At 39.3% G+C, this 15,483-nt stretch overlaps 1 protein-coding gene across 5 annotated transcripts in view; it reads right to left on the reverse strand.

Annotated features, from left to right (window-relative positions):
• ddx3xa (DEAD-box helicase 3 X-linked a) overlaps window positions 1-12,047 on the reverse strand; it is a 28,812-nt gene extending 16,765 nt beyond the window's left edge. For 4 of the 5 annotated variants that reach the window (XM_077535802.1, XM_077535801.1, XM_077535800.1 and 1 more), the window contains exons 1-4: window positions 11,724-12,047; window positions 10,995-11,046; window positions 10,717-10,764; window positions 10,097-10,156 (exon numbers count right to left, since the gene is read on the reverse strand). In XM_077535802.1, coding sequence (XP_077391928.1) covers window positions 10,097-10,156; window positions 10,717-10,764; window positions 10,995-11,046; window positions 11,724-11,768 — 205 coding nt within the window. In that variant the 5' untranslated portion in view covers window positions 11,769-12,047. The remainder of the gene's footprint in view (window positions 1-10,096; window positions 10,157-10,716; window positions 10,765-10,994; window positions 11,047-11,723) is intronic. The other variant, XM_077535803.1, reaches the window with a different exon arrangement.
• Between the last annotated feature and the right edge of the window lie 3,436 nt (window positions 12,048-15,483).

Raw genomic sequence — 15,483 nt, forward strand, 5'->3', positions numbered from 1 at the left:
TCCAAGCTGCTTCTTCGACTTCCACTGCTAGCACTGCGGCTCAGTGCTCACACATGTTGGAACACGTGACCCGTTGCGTCTTTCAGCTGAGAAAACGTGACATGCGATGTGACGTCACTCCCAAACGCAAGAGAAACATTTTCTCCTCGAAATGGACATTTTGAATTCTACATACATTATAAAAAAATAACGTAGAGACACTTAGGAAAGTAACTTTAATCAGATTACTGGTTTGGAAAAATGAACGCGTTAGATTGCTCGTTATTGAAAGAAAATAATCAGGTTACATTAACGTGTTAGTGACAACACTGCTACTCACTGCCATGCGAGCCGACACCACAAACGTGACTGCCACAGTGCTCCACGCACACAGAAACACTGAAGGTGGAATGGCTTTTCAAACTCGTTTAAGCAGTTTGGTTCGCATGTGTCCCATCAGTAAAGAACCGATTGAAAACATGCCAGCCAACCAACAGTGCCAGGTCTAAAAATAGCCCATGTAGCATTAACACTAGCCACACATCAGCTAACAGCTATCATCCAGTGTTCTTTTTAACTATTTTTATTGCTTGTATATGCACCATTGCTTCTGCAAACATTTGTTACGCCCACTGAAAACGTAAAAATATATATCGGTTTTGAGTATCAGACAGCGAGAGCAGCGTAACGACACTCTCTCCAATGCTGGTGCATCGATGGAGCTTACAGATTGAAATCTCTATATGCCTCAAACACGACACTTGTGCATTATATAAAGTTTATTTATTGGGCCTTTTATTTAGGAGAGTATTGAATAGATCAGTTGGAAAACCTCTGTTGAGCCTGGCTACCTATATTTCATACAAAAATATCTTGTGTAACCGGGAAAAATTTTACGAGTATGAATACTGCACTGAAAGATGGTTTAATGTAAACAATAAGAGAACAAGCAGGAGTGCTTCTAGGATGTCCTGGATTTGTTGAAAAAAATGTCTCTTTGGTGCTCAAAGGCCTTTATTACAACATGGCCAGTTGATTACAAATAAAGAAATAATGAACATTGGCTCTGGATATTTGGTCACTATGGATTTTGACTCTATACCAATATTGCACATGAAGAGGGACTAACAGCCCTTGCACATTATTGAGAAAGAAGATCTTCTGAACAAATGCCACCTGCTGGATTTATCGTGGAACTAACAAAGTGGACTTTATACAACAATGTTTTCCTGTTTCTTTATCAAATGTACAAACAACAGAAAGGCACAGAAATGGGAGCTTGCTTTGCACCCAATTACACTAATTAGGGCCCGAGCAGCGACCGCTGCGAGGTCCCTATTGTTTTTGTAAAAATTATTATTATTATTATTATTATTATTATTATTCTCCGCAAACGATCGCGATTTTGGGTACCTAAACATTCACGAAAACTCACCGAACTTTGCACACTCCTCAGGCCCGGCGAAAAATTTGATATTATTAAGTCGTCATAACAATGCGACTCGATAGCGCCCCCTAGCGTAGAAAAATAAAAACCAAGCCCGGCACGTTTGAGCTAGAGCAACAAAAATTGGCAGGCACGTGTAGTACCCCGAGACGCAAAAAAAAGTCTATTGGGACCATGTAGCTAAAATGTATAGGAAGTGAGCTATGAATTTTTTTATGTCCAATTTTGGCCTATTTTGGCACATTCACTGTGGTCATGCTTTTTCCCCCTTTGCAAACATTTTTCATCCAATTGACTTCAAACTTGGCATTTATCATCTCAAGACCTGAGAGAACAACTGGGCAAAACATCTTGCCTTTTTGAAATACTATATGACGGGGGCGGGGCATCAAATATTGCCTTTAAAATTTCATTTGTCCAGAAAGAGCAAATGCTTAATAACTCCCATGTTCAAGCTCCAAAAAATCTCAAACTTCTCAGGCAACGTAATAGTCACGGCCTGAAAACATCTATATGATAAAATTCAGTTATACATATAGCGCCACCTAGTGGTTACAATAAATGTCATACTTTACGTTTTTAGCTACTGTGCTGAGCTTGTTGAAGGGATCCATTTGAAAATTGGTCAGAAAAGCCTTAAGATGTTGATTATGCCCCACACCGAATATTGTAACTTTTCGCCAAAGGGCGTGGCCTCTACGGTGACGCAAAGTCTGAAGATTTTTCGTGAAAATAAAAGCTGCATTGACCGAGATGATCCTATCTTCTCAAAATTTCACACATTTGATGAGAGTCCAGCCCTAAAGACATCTATGAACTTATATTTCATCTAACTGATCGCGCCACCTAGTGGCAATTTTTTTTCTTACGAATTTTCTTCTACGTTTTTCTCCAAACACGTTAACTGGACCTACCTCATATTTGCTCAGATGAGGGTTTCGGCCTTCATGATGTCACAACACGAAGTTTGTGAGTTTTCGCGAATTGCTGTGGGCGTGGCTAAGCGCTGTTAGCCAAGAAAACAACGCCAGTTTTGAGGGTCTAAACATGCACAGAAACTCCTGAAACTTGGCACACACATCTGGCCTGGTAAAATGAGCAATATTTTATTGTTGATTGTGCTATTTTTAAAAAAATGACTCAATAGCACCCCCTCGAAATTTTTAACGAAGCAGCCCCGGTTGTACGTTTAAGCAAGAACGACGAATATTTTTAGGTGTATGAGGGAGCTCAAGACCTACAAAAAAGTCTCTTGTACCCATATGCTAAAATGAACAGGAAGTGAGCTACGAATTTTTGAATGTCCCATTTTTGACGATTTTTGCACATTCACAGGGGGCAGACTTTTGCCCACTTCTCCTACACGTTTCATCCGACTGAGTTAAGACTTGGCCTGGACCATGTCAAGACCTGAGCCAACGACAGGGGGAAAAATTTTGACTTTTCGAAATACTATATGATGAGGGCGGGGCATCAAAATGTGTGTTTCGCAATGAAAAAGGATATGCTTGATAACTCCCCGGTACATGCTCCAAAAAATCCCAAACTTGACATGTATGTTTATAATCAAGGCCTGAAGGTATCTCTATGACAACATTCAGTTATAAATACAGCGCCACCTAGCCCTTGAGGCATGAAAAAAAAATACCCCACATACGGTATTTTGTACAAAAAATGTACACTCATTCTAAGTGTGATAACGAAGTCATTTATGAATATTCTTTTAGTTTCCACCACTCAAAATGTTCACTGGCATCAGACTTATCCAAACATATATATATTTTTATTTATTTTTGATAGCCTCTGTGGACATTAAAAGCAATATCGTGAATGAAGGATATGCTTAATAACTCCACGGTACATGCTCCAAAAAAAATCCCACACTTGACATGTATGCTTATAATCAAGGCCTGAAGGTATCTCGATGACAACATTCAGTTATAAATACAGCGCCACCTAGCCCTTGAGGCATAAAAAAAAAAAAAAAAAATACCCCACATACGGTATTTTGTACAAAAAATGTACACTCATTCTAAGTGTGATAACTAAGTCATTTATGAATATTCTTTTAGTTTCCACCACTCAAATTGTTCACTGGCTTCACACCGATCCAAACGTATGTACGTTTCCATTTTGTTTTATTCATTTTTGATTGCCCCTTTGGACAATAAAAGTAACATTGTGCAATGAGTACAACGAGCGATGATGTGTATATACACTTTTACAAAAAAATACCAATCAGGGCAACTCATTGCCTAAAAATAAAAAAGGACGCTGATTTTTGCAGGTCTTAACAATCACCAAAACCCGTTGAGCTTGATACACACACTGGCAAAAAAATATTCTTCATGTAAACGTTTATTATGCCATTTTCAAAGAAATTTTGCTTCCAATATGCCAGTACCCCAATGTGCCAGTACCCCAACGTGCAAGTACCCCAACGTGCAAGGACCCCAACGTGGCCCGGGCTGCGAGGGCCCTTTATAGCTGCTCGCAGCTCTAGTTTATATTTGGGCTTTTGGGAAGAGAGATTTGTTTTTTCTGATTACAATAGGTTCCTTGATAAAAAATAAAATAAATAGTATGGTGAGGACGCTATATAGATGATGTGCTGCTATTTTGGTCTGGATCAGATGATGAATTAACTCAATTTCATGGTTATCTAAACAACACAAATGCAAATCTTAATTTGAGTTTAGAATTTGCTGCAACAGAAATTACTTTTCTTGATTTAAAAATCTATAAAGATGAAAAAGATCTTCATACTGTAATTTATAGAAAACCGACTGACCGAAATACAATCTTGAGAGATGATAGCCACCACCCTCCATGGCTTTTAAAAAACCATTCCATACAGTCAATTTCAGCGACTGAGGAGAATATGTGATGACGTTCATTTCGACCATCATGCACAAGAAATGGAACAAAGATTCATAAATAGAGGATACAAAAAAGAAGCTATTTTCACATCAGAAAGTTAAGTCTAAATCGAAATGACTTGTTGATGTCCAAAGTAAAAAATAAAGAAAGTAAAAATCTAGTGTATTTTGTTACACCTTATACCTCCGAAGCTAATAAAATTAAACATATAATTAAACAAAATTGGAGTATCCTTACAAGTGATAACTTTCTTAGAGAAATACTTCCACATACTCCAACAATAAGCTTTCGGAAGGCACCCACCCTTAGCAATAAACTGGTGAAGAGCTATCTCCCCCAGGGCTCGACAGTGCGAACATTTCACTCGCAAATGCGGGTAACTTTCAAGTGCGTGCTAGTGAACAAAAATGCCGCTCGTGCGGCGCGAGTGCATTTGGGCTCCCTCTGCACTATGTTTAAAACGTACATTCAAAAGTCGCTGTGTCCTCCTCTGGCTCTCCCGCACTAGCAACGAGAGCGTGCCGCCGTGCGCTGACTCAATCTAATAGTATTTGAGTGAAACATGAGCTGCTCCAATGTGATTGGCTGGCTACTTCCTGATCGGCACAGCATACGTGTACACGCGCACCACGCAGACTACAATTTACATACAAACACATGCTTTTCCACCGGACCGGTTCCACATGGAAGCGGCATTTTTTTGTCCCCGGATACCTCCATGGGACTCTTTCGGGGCCGAGCGGTTCATTTTTAACCGCCGTTTAGAACCCTTTCTAGCAGTGGTTCTGCAACGCCGGTCGTCACAGAAACACATGAAACTTGGCACACACATCTGGCCTGGCAAAATGAGCAATATTTTATCGTGTATTGTGCTATTTTTACAAAAATGACTCAATAGCGCCCCCTAGGAATTTTTAACGAAGCAGCCCCGGTTTTACGTTTAAGCAACATCTTCGGATATTTTTAGGTGTATGATGGAGCCCAGGACCTACAAAAAAAAAAAAAAAAAAATTCTCTTGGACCCATATGCTAAAATGAACAGGAAGTGAGCTACGAATTTTTGAATGTCCCATTTTTTACGATTTTAGCACATTTACAGGGGGCATACTTTTGCCCACTTCTCCTTCATCCAACTGACTTCAGACTTGACCTGGACCATGTCAAGACCTGAGCCTACGACAGGGGGAAAAATCTTGACTTTTCGAAATACTATATGATGAGGGCGGGGCATCAAATTGTGTTTCGCAATGAAAAAGGATATGCTTAATAACTCCCCAGTACATGCTCCAAAAAATCCCAAACTTGCCATGTATGTTTATAGTCAAGGCCTGAAGGTATCTCTATGACAACATTCAGTTATATATACAGCGCCACCTAGCCCTTGACGCATTAAAAAAAAATACCCCACTGATGGTATTTTTACAAAAACTGTAAACTCATTCTAAGTGTGATAACTAAGTCAAAAATGAATATTCTTTTACTTTCCGCCACTCAAAATGTTCACTGGCATCAGACCTATCCAAACATACGTATTTTTTATTTAGTTTTATTTATTTTTGATAGCCTCTATGGACGGTAAAAGCAGTATCGAGAATGAAGGATATGCTTAAAAAGTGCAAAAAATATGCAAAAAATCCCATAATTGACATGTATATTTGTAGTCAAGGCCTGAAGGTATCTCTATGATAAAATTCAGTTATAAATACAGCGCTACCTAGTCCTTGAGGCAAAAAATAAAATAAAATTCCCCACTTAACGGTATTTTTACAAAAATTGTAAACTCATTGTAAGTGTTCACTGGCATCAGACCTATCCAAACATGCATACTTTTGCATTTAGTTTGATTTCATTTTGATAGCCTCTATGGACACTAAACGCAACATTGTGCAATGAGTACAAGTGATGGGTATATATACTTTTACAAAAAATACCCATCAGGGCAACTTATTGCCGAAAAATAAAAAAGGATGCTGATTTTTGCAGATCTTAACATTCACCAAAACCCATTGAGCTTGACACATTCATCACACCTGGCAAAGAAAATCCACATGTAAAGGTTTATCATGCCATTTTCAAAGAAATTCTGCTTCCAATGTGCCAGTACCCCAACGTGGCCCGGGCTGCTCGGGCCCTTTATAGCTGCTCGCAGCTCTAGTTTTACTTTATTTTCTATCAATTTTATGCCAAAAAACAAAGTGACAACCACAAAACCAGAACGTGACCATGTGTAAGAGAGAAAATGCTCAATACAACATAAGCCATGCAATTAAATATGTATTAATTTGCAAAGCCAAACACATTTTAACTAGAAGATGCCAACAATAATGAACATCACTTGGTATTTATTTGCAGTACAGCACTTGTTTTCCAAATGTTCCCATGTGACAAGTAAATTGATATGCACGTACAGCCTGGTGTCAACAGTCAGGAGTCGGACATACAGTTTTGTGAAGGTATGTACACAACTCCTAGTCAAGGAGGCCCAAATGATACAAGTCAACATTATGTAACACTTTCCACAACAGCTGCAGCTGTATTAAAAAAAAAAAAAAAAAAAGTAAAAAGTAAAAGTAAAGAAAAAGTGCTTTACACTACACTGAAGAGGACAAACTTTTGAGGCGTTCCCTTTGACACCCATTTTCAGACGTCTACATACTGCATGGCAGGTACCTGTTTGCAAAGAATTCCAGAATTTTATCTCTGCATTAGACAATTTCCCCCATGCTTGTTTTCAAATCAAGTAAGATGTACTGAAATGCAGTCAAAGTACTGTTTCTTCAGCACAGAATCCAATAAAAAGTTTCAGTCCAAACCTTTGTCAACCGACGGTCAGGATTACTTAGGGCACAGAATATGTTATTGCCAAGGCTACCATTTGTGGGAATAGTAATCCATTCATGTTCAAGTCTTGATTGTGGTACAGGGCTTTACTTCTCATATTAGTAAAAAAAAAAAAAAAAAAAAAAAAAAAAAAAACAGCCACAAGTGATGCAGTGCGTTAATTTATCAGAGGTACCATCACCATGCTTCTGTGGTTTTAGCTCCAATGGCCAAGACAAACTGACTATAAAGTCAAGAGGGCATGCCAGGGTGTACCACATGTGTTTCGCCAGCCCCCGCTGTAGGCATGGTAAAGGGCAACCTCTTGAGAGGCCAGTCTTGGGTAACCTGAGCAAAGGTAGGGAAGCAGGCTATAAAAAGACTCACGTGGAGTGACCAACTCATGCAATATGAGAGGGTGAGGCCTCGACTCAGCACTAATAGTTACCAATGTCGGCGTCATCCCATCCTGACACAGAGGGGTTATTTCTTTGGGTCCCCTGGCTCTCGGCCTGCCATGGCTTTGGGGGAACTTGGGAAACATTGGCAAATGGCCTTGAGGGTACAGTGGAATAACTAAGGAGTACAACCAGAAATTCTGGGGAAATGCCCCAAAGGCAACACTCTATAGCAGGGTGCACCAATTCCGGTCCTCGAGGGCCGGAGTCCTGCAGGTTTAAGATGTTTCCGCCCACTAACACATCTGATTCATATAATCAGCTCAAAAGCATGCCTGACAACGATCCTGATCTGTAGTATCAGGTGTGTTGGTAGGTGGAAACATCTAAAACCTGCAGGACTCAGGCCTCGAGGACCGGAATTGGTGAGCCTTGCGCGATAGGATCAGCTCCGAAAGAGTTTGGTACTTTTTCAGTTTTGTGAGGCCACCACAGGAAGGTCCAAGTGATCCAAGCAGGAAATTGTGTTCAACCATAGAACCAGAAATGGTAACCCAGGAAACTGTCTGGCTGATCATTAACTACATATTAACTTCATACATATACTGTAACCAAGCAGCTTATAAGGACGTATCTCACTTGGCAGTGCAGGCTTTCGCGGATGCGTGTATGTAATGAGCGCTGGTATTTCATCAGGTTTCGCTCAAGGCTGCACAACGTTGCAGAGACGTTCACCAGACCCTCACAAACAGTTTTTATGCTTGCAAAGGCATTTTGAACATGTACAAAATTTGATGGTGACAAGAAAAGCGGTTTGCAAGTACAAAGATAGTTTGTGAGGGTCTGCCAAACATCTTTGCAACGTTTTGCAGTCTTCAACGAAACACCAGCACTTGATACACGTGCGCACCACCACAAGCCTGCAGCCGCGTAGTGAGAAATGGGCTTTAATGTACAAAAAAATTACAGCTAATTGGACAATTTTGTCAAAAAACTTCAAATGGTGACATCAGTTGTAATTTGATGGTTTTTTGTTTGTTTTTTTAAACTAGATTAACTTTATCATAAGCAAAACAATTCAATTTCAATTACAACCACACATTTACAAAGCTGGTGCCAGTGCATAATATAGTTTGCTGAAAGCGTAAAGGCTAAAGACTAATATGAAAATGACCAGTGGAGACTTAAAATTCCATTAAGACTGGTGAAGTCTTAAATGGTACCAAGTTTTACTCCAATAATACTGTTAACTTTGCATGAAATGTAATCAGGAGCAATGAATTCTAAATAGCACTTTCCAAGCAGATGCTAAATGCGAATTACTATTAAATCATCATGAATAAATTTTCCACATTCATTTATATATATATATATATATATATATATATATATATAAAAAATAAATAAAAGAGCTGGGAATCTGACTGTCACGATTCGATTACGATTTTTGGGTCTACGATTCGATTCAGAATCAATTTTCGATTCAAGCGATTTTCGATTCAAAATGATTTGATTGACAAATGATTTCTGCTTCAATTTAAAAATATGCACAACATTGTCATGATCTACTCCAGTCTGCTTTGCAAGACAAAATGATAAATAGTAGGGGTGTGAATTGCCTAGTACCTGACGATTCGATTCGTATCACGATTCACAGGTCACGATTCGATACCGATTAATCCCGATACGAATTTATAAGTCGATTGTTGCGATTTTTTTCATTCAAATTTAGAAAATACTCATCAGTAAGCTTGTAGAGTGTAAGATTTATATGAAAATGTATTATTTATTTATCTGAAATTTCAGTCTTATAGAGGTTGTAATCTGTTTCATGTTTGAACAGCAATAAAATAAAATATTAAGGCTTAATGTTCCGTTCATATAACATTCTTCCGTGCTCAAGGTGTGAATCCTAAAAAAAAAAAATTAAAAAAAAATCGATTCTGCCGATTATTGAATCGATTCGAGAATCGCGCGATGTAGTATCGCGATATATCGCCGAATTTTTTTTTTAACACCCCTAATAAATAGAGACATTAAAGTCTTTTTTTTTTTTTTGTTTAAACATTTATTAATTTTGTATTGTAAGTACCTTTTGCCACAAAAAAAAAGCACGTGGGCTACAACTGCCTTTTCCCCTTCTTCATTTCTAATTTAAATAAAATCGATTTTTGGACATTAATATTGATTCGATTAATAAATGAGAATCTCGATTCTTTTATGAATCGATTTTTTTGGCACACCCCTAATATATATATATATATATATATATATATATATATATATATATATATATATATATATACACACATATACACACACACATATCCACAGTGTATTACAGTACTGTATTACATTGCATTATTGTTCCGGCAAGATGAAGTGTATCATATATGTCTGCAAGCATCCCAGCAGCACAGCACATAATTTGAACCCAAGGTTAAAATGAACGTGAAGTCCACCTATCGAAATCTAACCTTGTCCCACCCCTTCACACTGGCTTTGCTACGGCTACTTCATGCATGTGGAAATGCAGATTTGCCCTCAGCAAAAGCAGAGAGAAGGGACTTACATAGATTTACTGGTGCCACAGAATAACCGCACTGTCTAGCAGCGGAATAAGCATTTCCTGCTGTGGAATAAGAACACAGTAGAGAAAAAGAAGAAGGGAAAAAAAAAAAAAAAAAAACACGAAAAATATCGTCAAGCGAGTTATACAAGAATATTTCAAAGGTGTATTCAAGTGTCAAGTGACGTGAGCAAAAAGTGATACCAGGCACTACAACAATTACTACGTCATTATTATTAAGGCTATCGTTTCATCTGGGGAACCTTACCTAACACTTTTGTGCAAATGGGCATGTATGACCCCAAAATTATTTCATGTGTTCAAAATGGGACTCATTCTGACATGCGGGCAGTCTAAGGTGAAAATATGATGTCAATTTTATTTTGTGACTCACGAGCACCAACTATTCCCAAAATATCAAATGATATTGTGATCACTTTTATTCTGTACAATATAACAAAATAAACTATCACATTGAAATTGTTACAATATAATCAAATGTTTGGCTATCAAGTAACTATAAACCTCACTGTGTTTTTCTATAGTTTAGCTCCCTTTACCATAATCTCGGGAACATGTAACAAAGGAAAACAAATGGGCTGATGTCTGAAGGGTAAACTCACCATTTTTGGGACCATCTTTGTTTCTCAAGTGAGGTGGAATGTAACGTCCTGGAAAAATAAAATAAAACAGCATGTGTTGGAATTTAAACTATATTTTTAAAACTTGAACTGCACTTCTTAGAATGGAACACCATGCCACTGAACTATACAGATGAATCAAGTACAGACGGATCTACATATTCAGTCATAAAGGGATCACAGTGTACCTCACATCCTACCTTACATCAGGCGTACTTATTCAAAGATAGACAAAACCTTAAGGTCAAGTAAATACTTACTGCCAGTTCCTCCGCCTTGTCCCTCAACAGAGTTCAAGTCTAGGGCAGCAAGCTACAAAAACGACAGAATATGAGATCATTACAAATTGTAGAACTCCATGTAAAAAAAAATAAAATAAGGAAAAGAAAAATGTGGGCAGCATACAAGACAAAAAGTACAATTATTTAATTTTACGAATGATGCGACTTATCAGCGGATGTCCGTCAATTGCACGAAACGCCACGCACTAACAAAAATTGCGACACGTACTTGGAGTTAATATACTGGCGAAACTATTTACGCGCCAATCTTGAATGTTGTCTCTTAAGTGTGGTTAGTGTGTTCCTGGTAAACCCGCAGCCAGCTATTCTTTTTTTCCCCCTCCTGCGCCACGTTTCATTTTGACGAGGCCCAATGTTAGCTAACCTGCTTTACCGGCCGGTAAATTAATTTTAAGAACGGTGAACGGCAGATGGACATTTGACAGCGTGCGTATGCTGGGTTAAAAGACAACCTAGTCCGTTAAAAACTAGTGGCTAGGGTGAAAAGTGGCGTCGACAGGTTGTTACGAGGCCTCCGCCATCACAACCTTCCCTCACCAGCGAAACCAGCGTCGCCTCCATTTTGCTAGTGGCCATGTTAGCTTTAGCCCGAGCTAACAACGAGACTCTACATCAGACGCGCTTGACGGCAAACCGCGACATTTTAACACAAAAAGTCGGAAGTAGACAACGGAAAAACCGACTTACCTGCTGATCTAGACCGTGTGGATTATCAACGACCACATGACTCATAACTAGAGAGTAGTGGGGGATTATTTTCTGAGGAGAAAGGATTTTTTTTCTTTGTTCGCGCGACCGGGCTACACTGTAACTTTTGATTCCTCGTCTGTCGTCAAAATTAGACCGAAGTTTGTTTAAAGCACTGACAAGACAAAAAAAGACGTTCACTTAAAAATAAATAAAACGCCGACACTTATGTTAAACTTAAGTTTCGAAAGAAGCGGCCGCTGTTGCTGCTGCCGGCGGGGTTGACCGTGCTGGAATGAGACGCTACGGTCAGGTAACGCGAGATATCACCAGTATCGACTGTAGAGAGGGACCGGAAATATCGCGAGACTCCCCTTACTTCTTATCTGTGGAAGTGCAGTGTTGTGTAATTCCATCAAAATGTACGGTAATGTGATCGGCGTTTGTGTGTCATCGTGTGTCATGGAAATTTATTACAAGATGTAAACCATTTCACAATCCATAAACCATGCTTATGAAGCAAGAAAAAAAACACGCGCGCACACACAAAAAAAACATTTATTTTTAATGACAAAGAAGGCCTGCACAATTATGACCAAAGTGATAATCACAATTACTTTTTATTCATATTGACTTACGATTATTAATCATAATTATATATCGCCTTAAAAAAAGAACATTTGTATTTTTATTGCTGTAGATATCAACAAACAATATATAAACAGTTTTCAGTTCAACATAAACCTACCCCAAAATTACATTTTTCCAAGGCCTATCAACTGAATACGCTATATGCTGAATATGCTATTATCTTGTTTCATGAACATCACTTGCCCTGAATCCAAAACAAGCTCAGACATTGGATATTGATCCAGGCACTTGCTCCTCGCCATGGCTGTCTCTGAATGTCCGCACTATGGGCCACACCATTTTAGTGTTAAGGCATGGGTACCTTGCACCCCTGTGAAGGCAGGCACCATTAATGCTGAAACCATACATGCAGGTTAGATAATGCCATCCCATCAACATCTTTTTTTTTTTTTTTCCAGGGACATTCCTGCTTATTTCAGCAAGATTGAGCCAAGCCACATTCAGCATGTGGTACAAACATCAGTTTAGTGTCATAGTAAAAGAGTGTGGCCTGCCAGCAGTCCATACCTGTCTCCCATTGACAATGTGTGGCAAATTATGGAGCGTAAAATACAACAACAGAGACCTTGGACTACAGCTGAAGTTGTACATCAAGAAAGAATGGGAAAGAATTTCAAACTATAATGCTTCAACAATTAGTGTCCTCAGTTTCCAAATGTTTCTTGGGTGTTTGTAAAAGGAAAGGTGAAGTAACACTGTAGTAAACATACACCTGCAACCAGCCCCTCTTTTTTTTTCTTTTTTTTTTTAAACATGTTGCGGACATCAAAGTATGGAATCGCCAGTCTTGGACAAGCACTCACTCAGACGTTTTATTCTGTGGATCAAACTCAGAAAAATTCCAAAGTGCAAGATCTTGGCTTTCAGAAACACTAAAAGAAATGAAGAAAAAAACATTGTGCTGGTCATTAAATGTTACTTTTATAGAGCAAGTGCAGGGAAATAAATATGGAATCACTCCATTCTGAGGAAAAAAATGGAATCACTCCATTTTGAGCAGAAAATAAGGACACCCAGCCAATTTCCTTTCCTTAATTGGGCACCTGCCTCAAATTACATCTGCTTGTTAGTCAGCAGTTAAAAACAGTGCAATTATCACAACTTGGAGGCCTGCTGGACCAAGTGGATTGGCAAGAATCATGGCTCCAATGAGGGAGATGTCTATTGAGAGCAAAGACAGGATTATCAAACTTCTTGAAGAAGGTAACTACATGTATGGTTGCCAAAGATGTGGGCTATTCACAGTCAGCTGTATCGAAGATCTGGACCAAGTACAAACAGCATGGGAAGGTTGGTAAAGGCAAGCGTACTTTTAGACTAAGGAAGACATCCAAGTGTCAAGACAAACAACTAAAGGCCGTATGTCTTGAAAACGGAAAATGCACAACAATACAAATGAAGAAGAAATGGGAGGAAGCTAGAGTCAATGTATGTGACAGAACTCTGCAAAATCGCTTCAAGGAAATGGGATTTACATACAGGAAAGCTAAAAGGAAACCATCATTGACGCTAAAACAAAAAAGAACAAGACTGCAATGGGCTAAGGAAAGGCAATCATGGACTGCGGATGACTGGATGAAAGTTATCTTCAGTGATGAGTCACGAATCTGCATTGGACAAGCTGGAACTTTTGTTTGGTGCCGTTCCAGTGAGATTTACAAAGAGGACTGCCTACAGAAAACCGCAAAATTCCTACAGTCCTTGATGATATGGGGCTGCAAGTCAGGCAAAGGCACTGGGGAGATGGCTGTGGTTAAATCTTCAGTAAATGCACAAGTTTACATTGACATTTTGGACAGCTTTCTTATCCCTTCAATTGAAAAAAATGTTTGGGGATGATGAAATCATTTTCCAAGATGACAATGAATCATGCCACAGAGCAAAAACTGTGAAAACATTCCTTGGAGAAAGACTCATCCAGTCAATGTCATGGCCTGCAAATAGCCCAGATTGATACACTTGATAGATTGACAGACTCAACCCAATTGAAAACCTGTGGTGGAAATTAAAAAAACAAAAAAAAAAGGTCCACAGCAGGGCTCCGACCTGCAAAGATGATCTGGCAACTGCAATTTTTCTTTACCGCTTGCTCCTCATAAGGGTCACGGGGGTGCTGGAGCCTATCCCATCTGGCTTCGGGCAGTAGGCGGGGCACACCCTGAACCGGTTGCCAGCCAATCGCAGGGGCACACAGAGACGAACAACCATCCACACTCACGAACACACCAAGGGACAGTTAACCTGCCATGCATGTCTTTGGAATGTGGGAGGAGACCGGAGTACCCGGAGAAGACCCACGCAGGCACGGGGAGAACATGCAAACTCCATCCAGGAAGGCCGGAGCCTGGACTCGATCTTGCGTCCTCATTACATATGTGGCACAGCTCCATGCTGGCCTTTATATAGCATTTTTGCACATTATTAATGGTTTCTATAATTGTGACGTAAATCCCCACTCAAAGCCAGGTCCCAAAGGCATGGCCCACCACTAGATGTTTTATTACAGAGTTGGTAAAAATTAAGAATAGAGATAAATAAAGGGTTGCAGACCACCACAAATGTGTCCTATCAAGTAACCTACAATTTGTTTGAGGGTGAACGTAATCAGAACTTGAACAGGTTTTTATTTGAATGTAATGCAGTCAGGTTACTCGAGCAGGATGAAAAGCTCCATGTCACACCTGCCAATAGCTATTCACTGGTTGGGCCACATTTTCAATGTGGGTGTGTGAGGCAGAAAACTACTATGTAAAACATTTTGAAAAAAAGTTTTGTATTCAGACTGAATGTTGGTTGAGTATTAGCTGTATGTACATCATATTATTTTAAGAACATAATTTTATGTAACAGATGAGAAAAATAACATCTCAAAATTGAAGGCAGGATCAGGGAACATGAGAGCAAATGATCAGCTCATCAGCAAACGCTGTACAAATCTGATAACGATCATCATCATTGAATCAGGTATGTTGGAGGAGGGAAATATCTAAAACAGGCAGGAAGGGCAGCGGGTCTTGAGGTCCCGAGTTCCCAAGCCCTGATTTATGGTCGATAAATGTGTTGAGGTTTGTTCTGCACAATCTGCAGTACCATCTGCTGGATAATCCGA

Source organism: Festucalex cinctus, chromosome 11 (genome assembly GCF_051991245.1).
Source record: "Festucalex cinctus isolate MCC-2025b chromosome 11, RoL_Fcin_1.0, whole genome shotgun sequence".
NCBI lineage: Eukaryota > Metazoa > Chordata > Actinopteri > Syngnathiformes > Syngnathidae > Festucalex > Festucalex cinctus.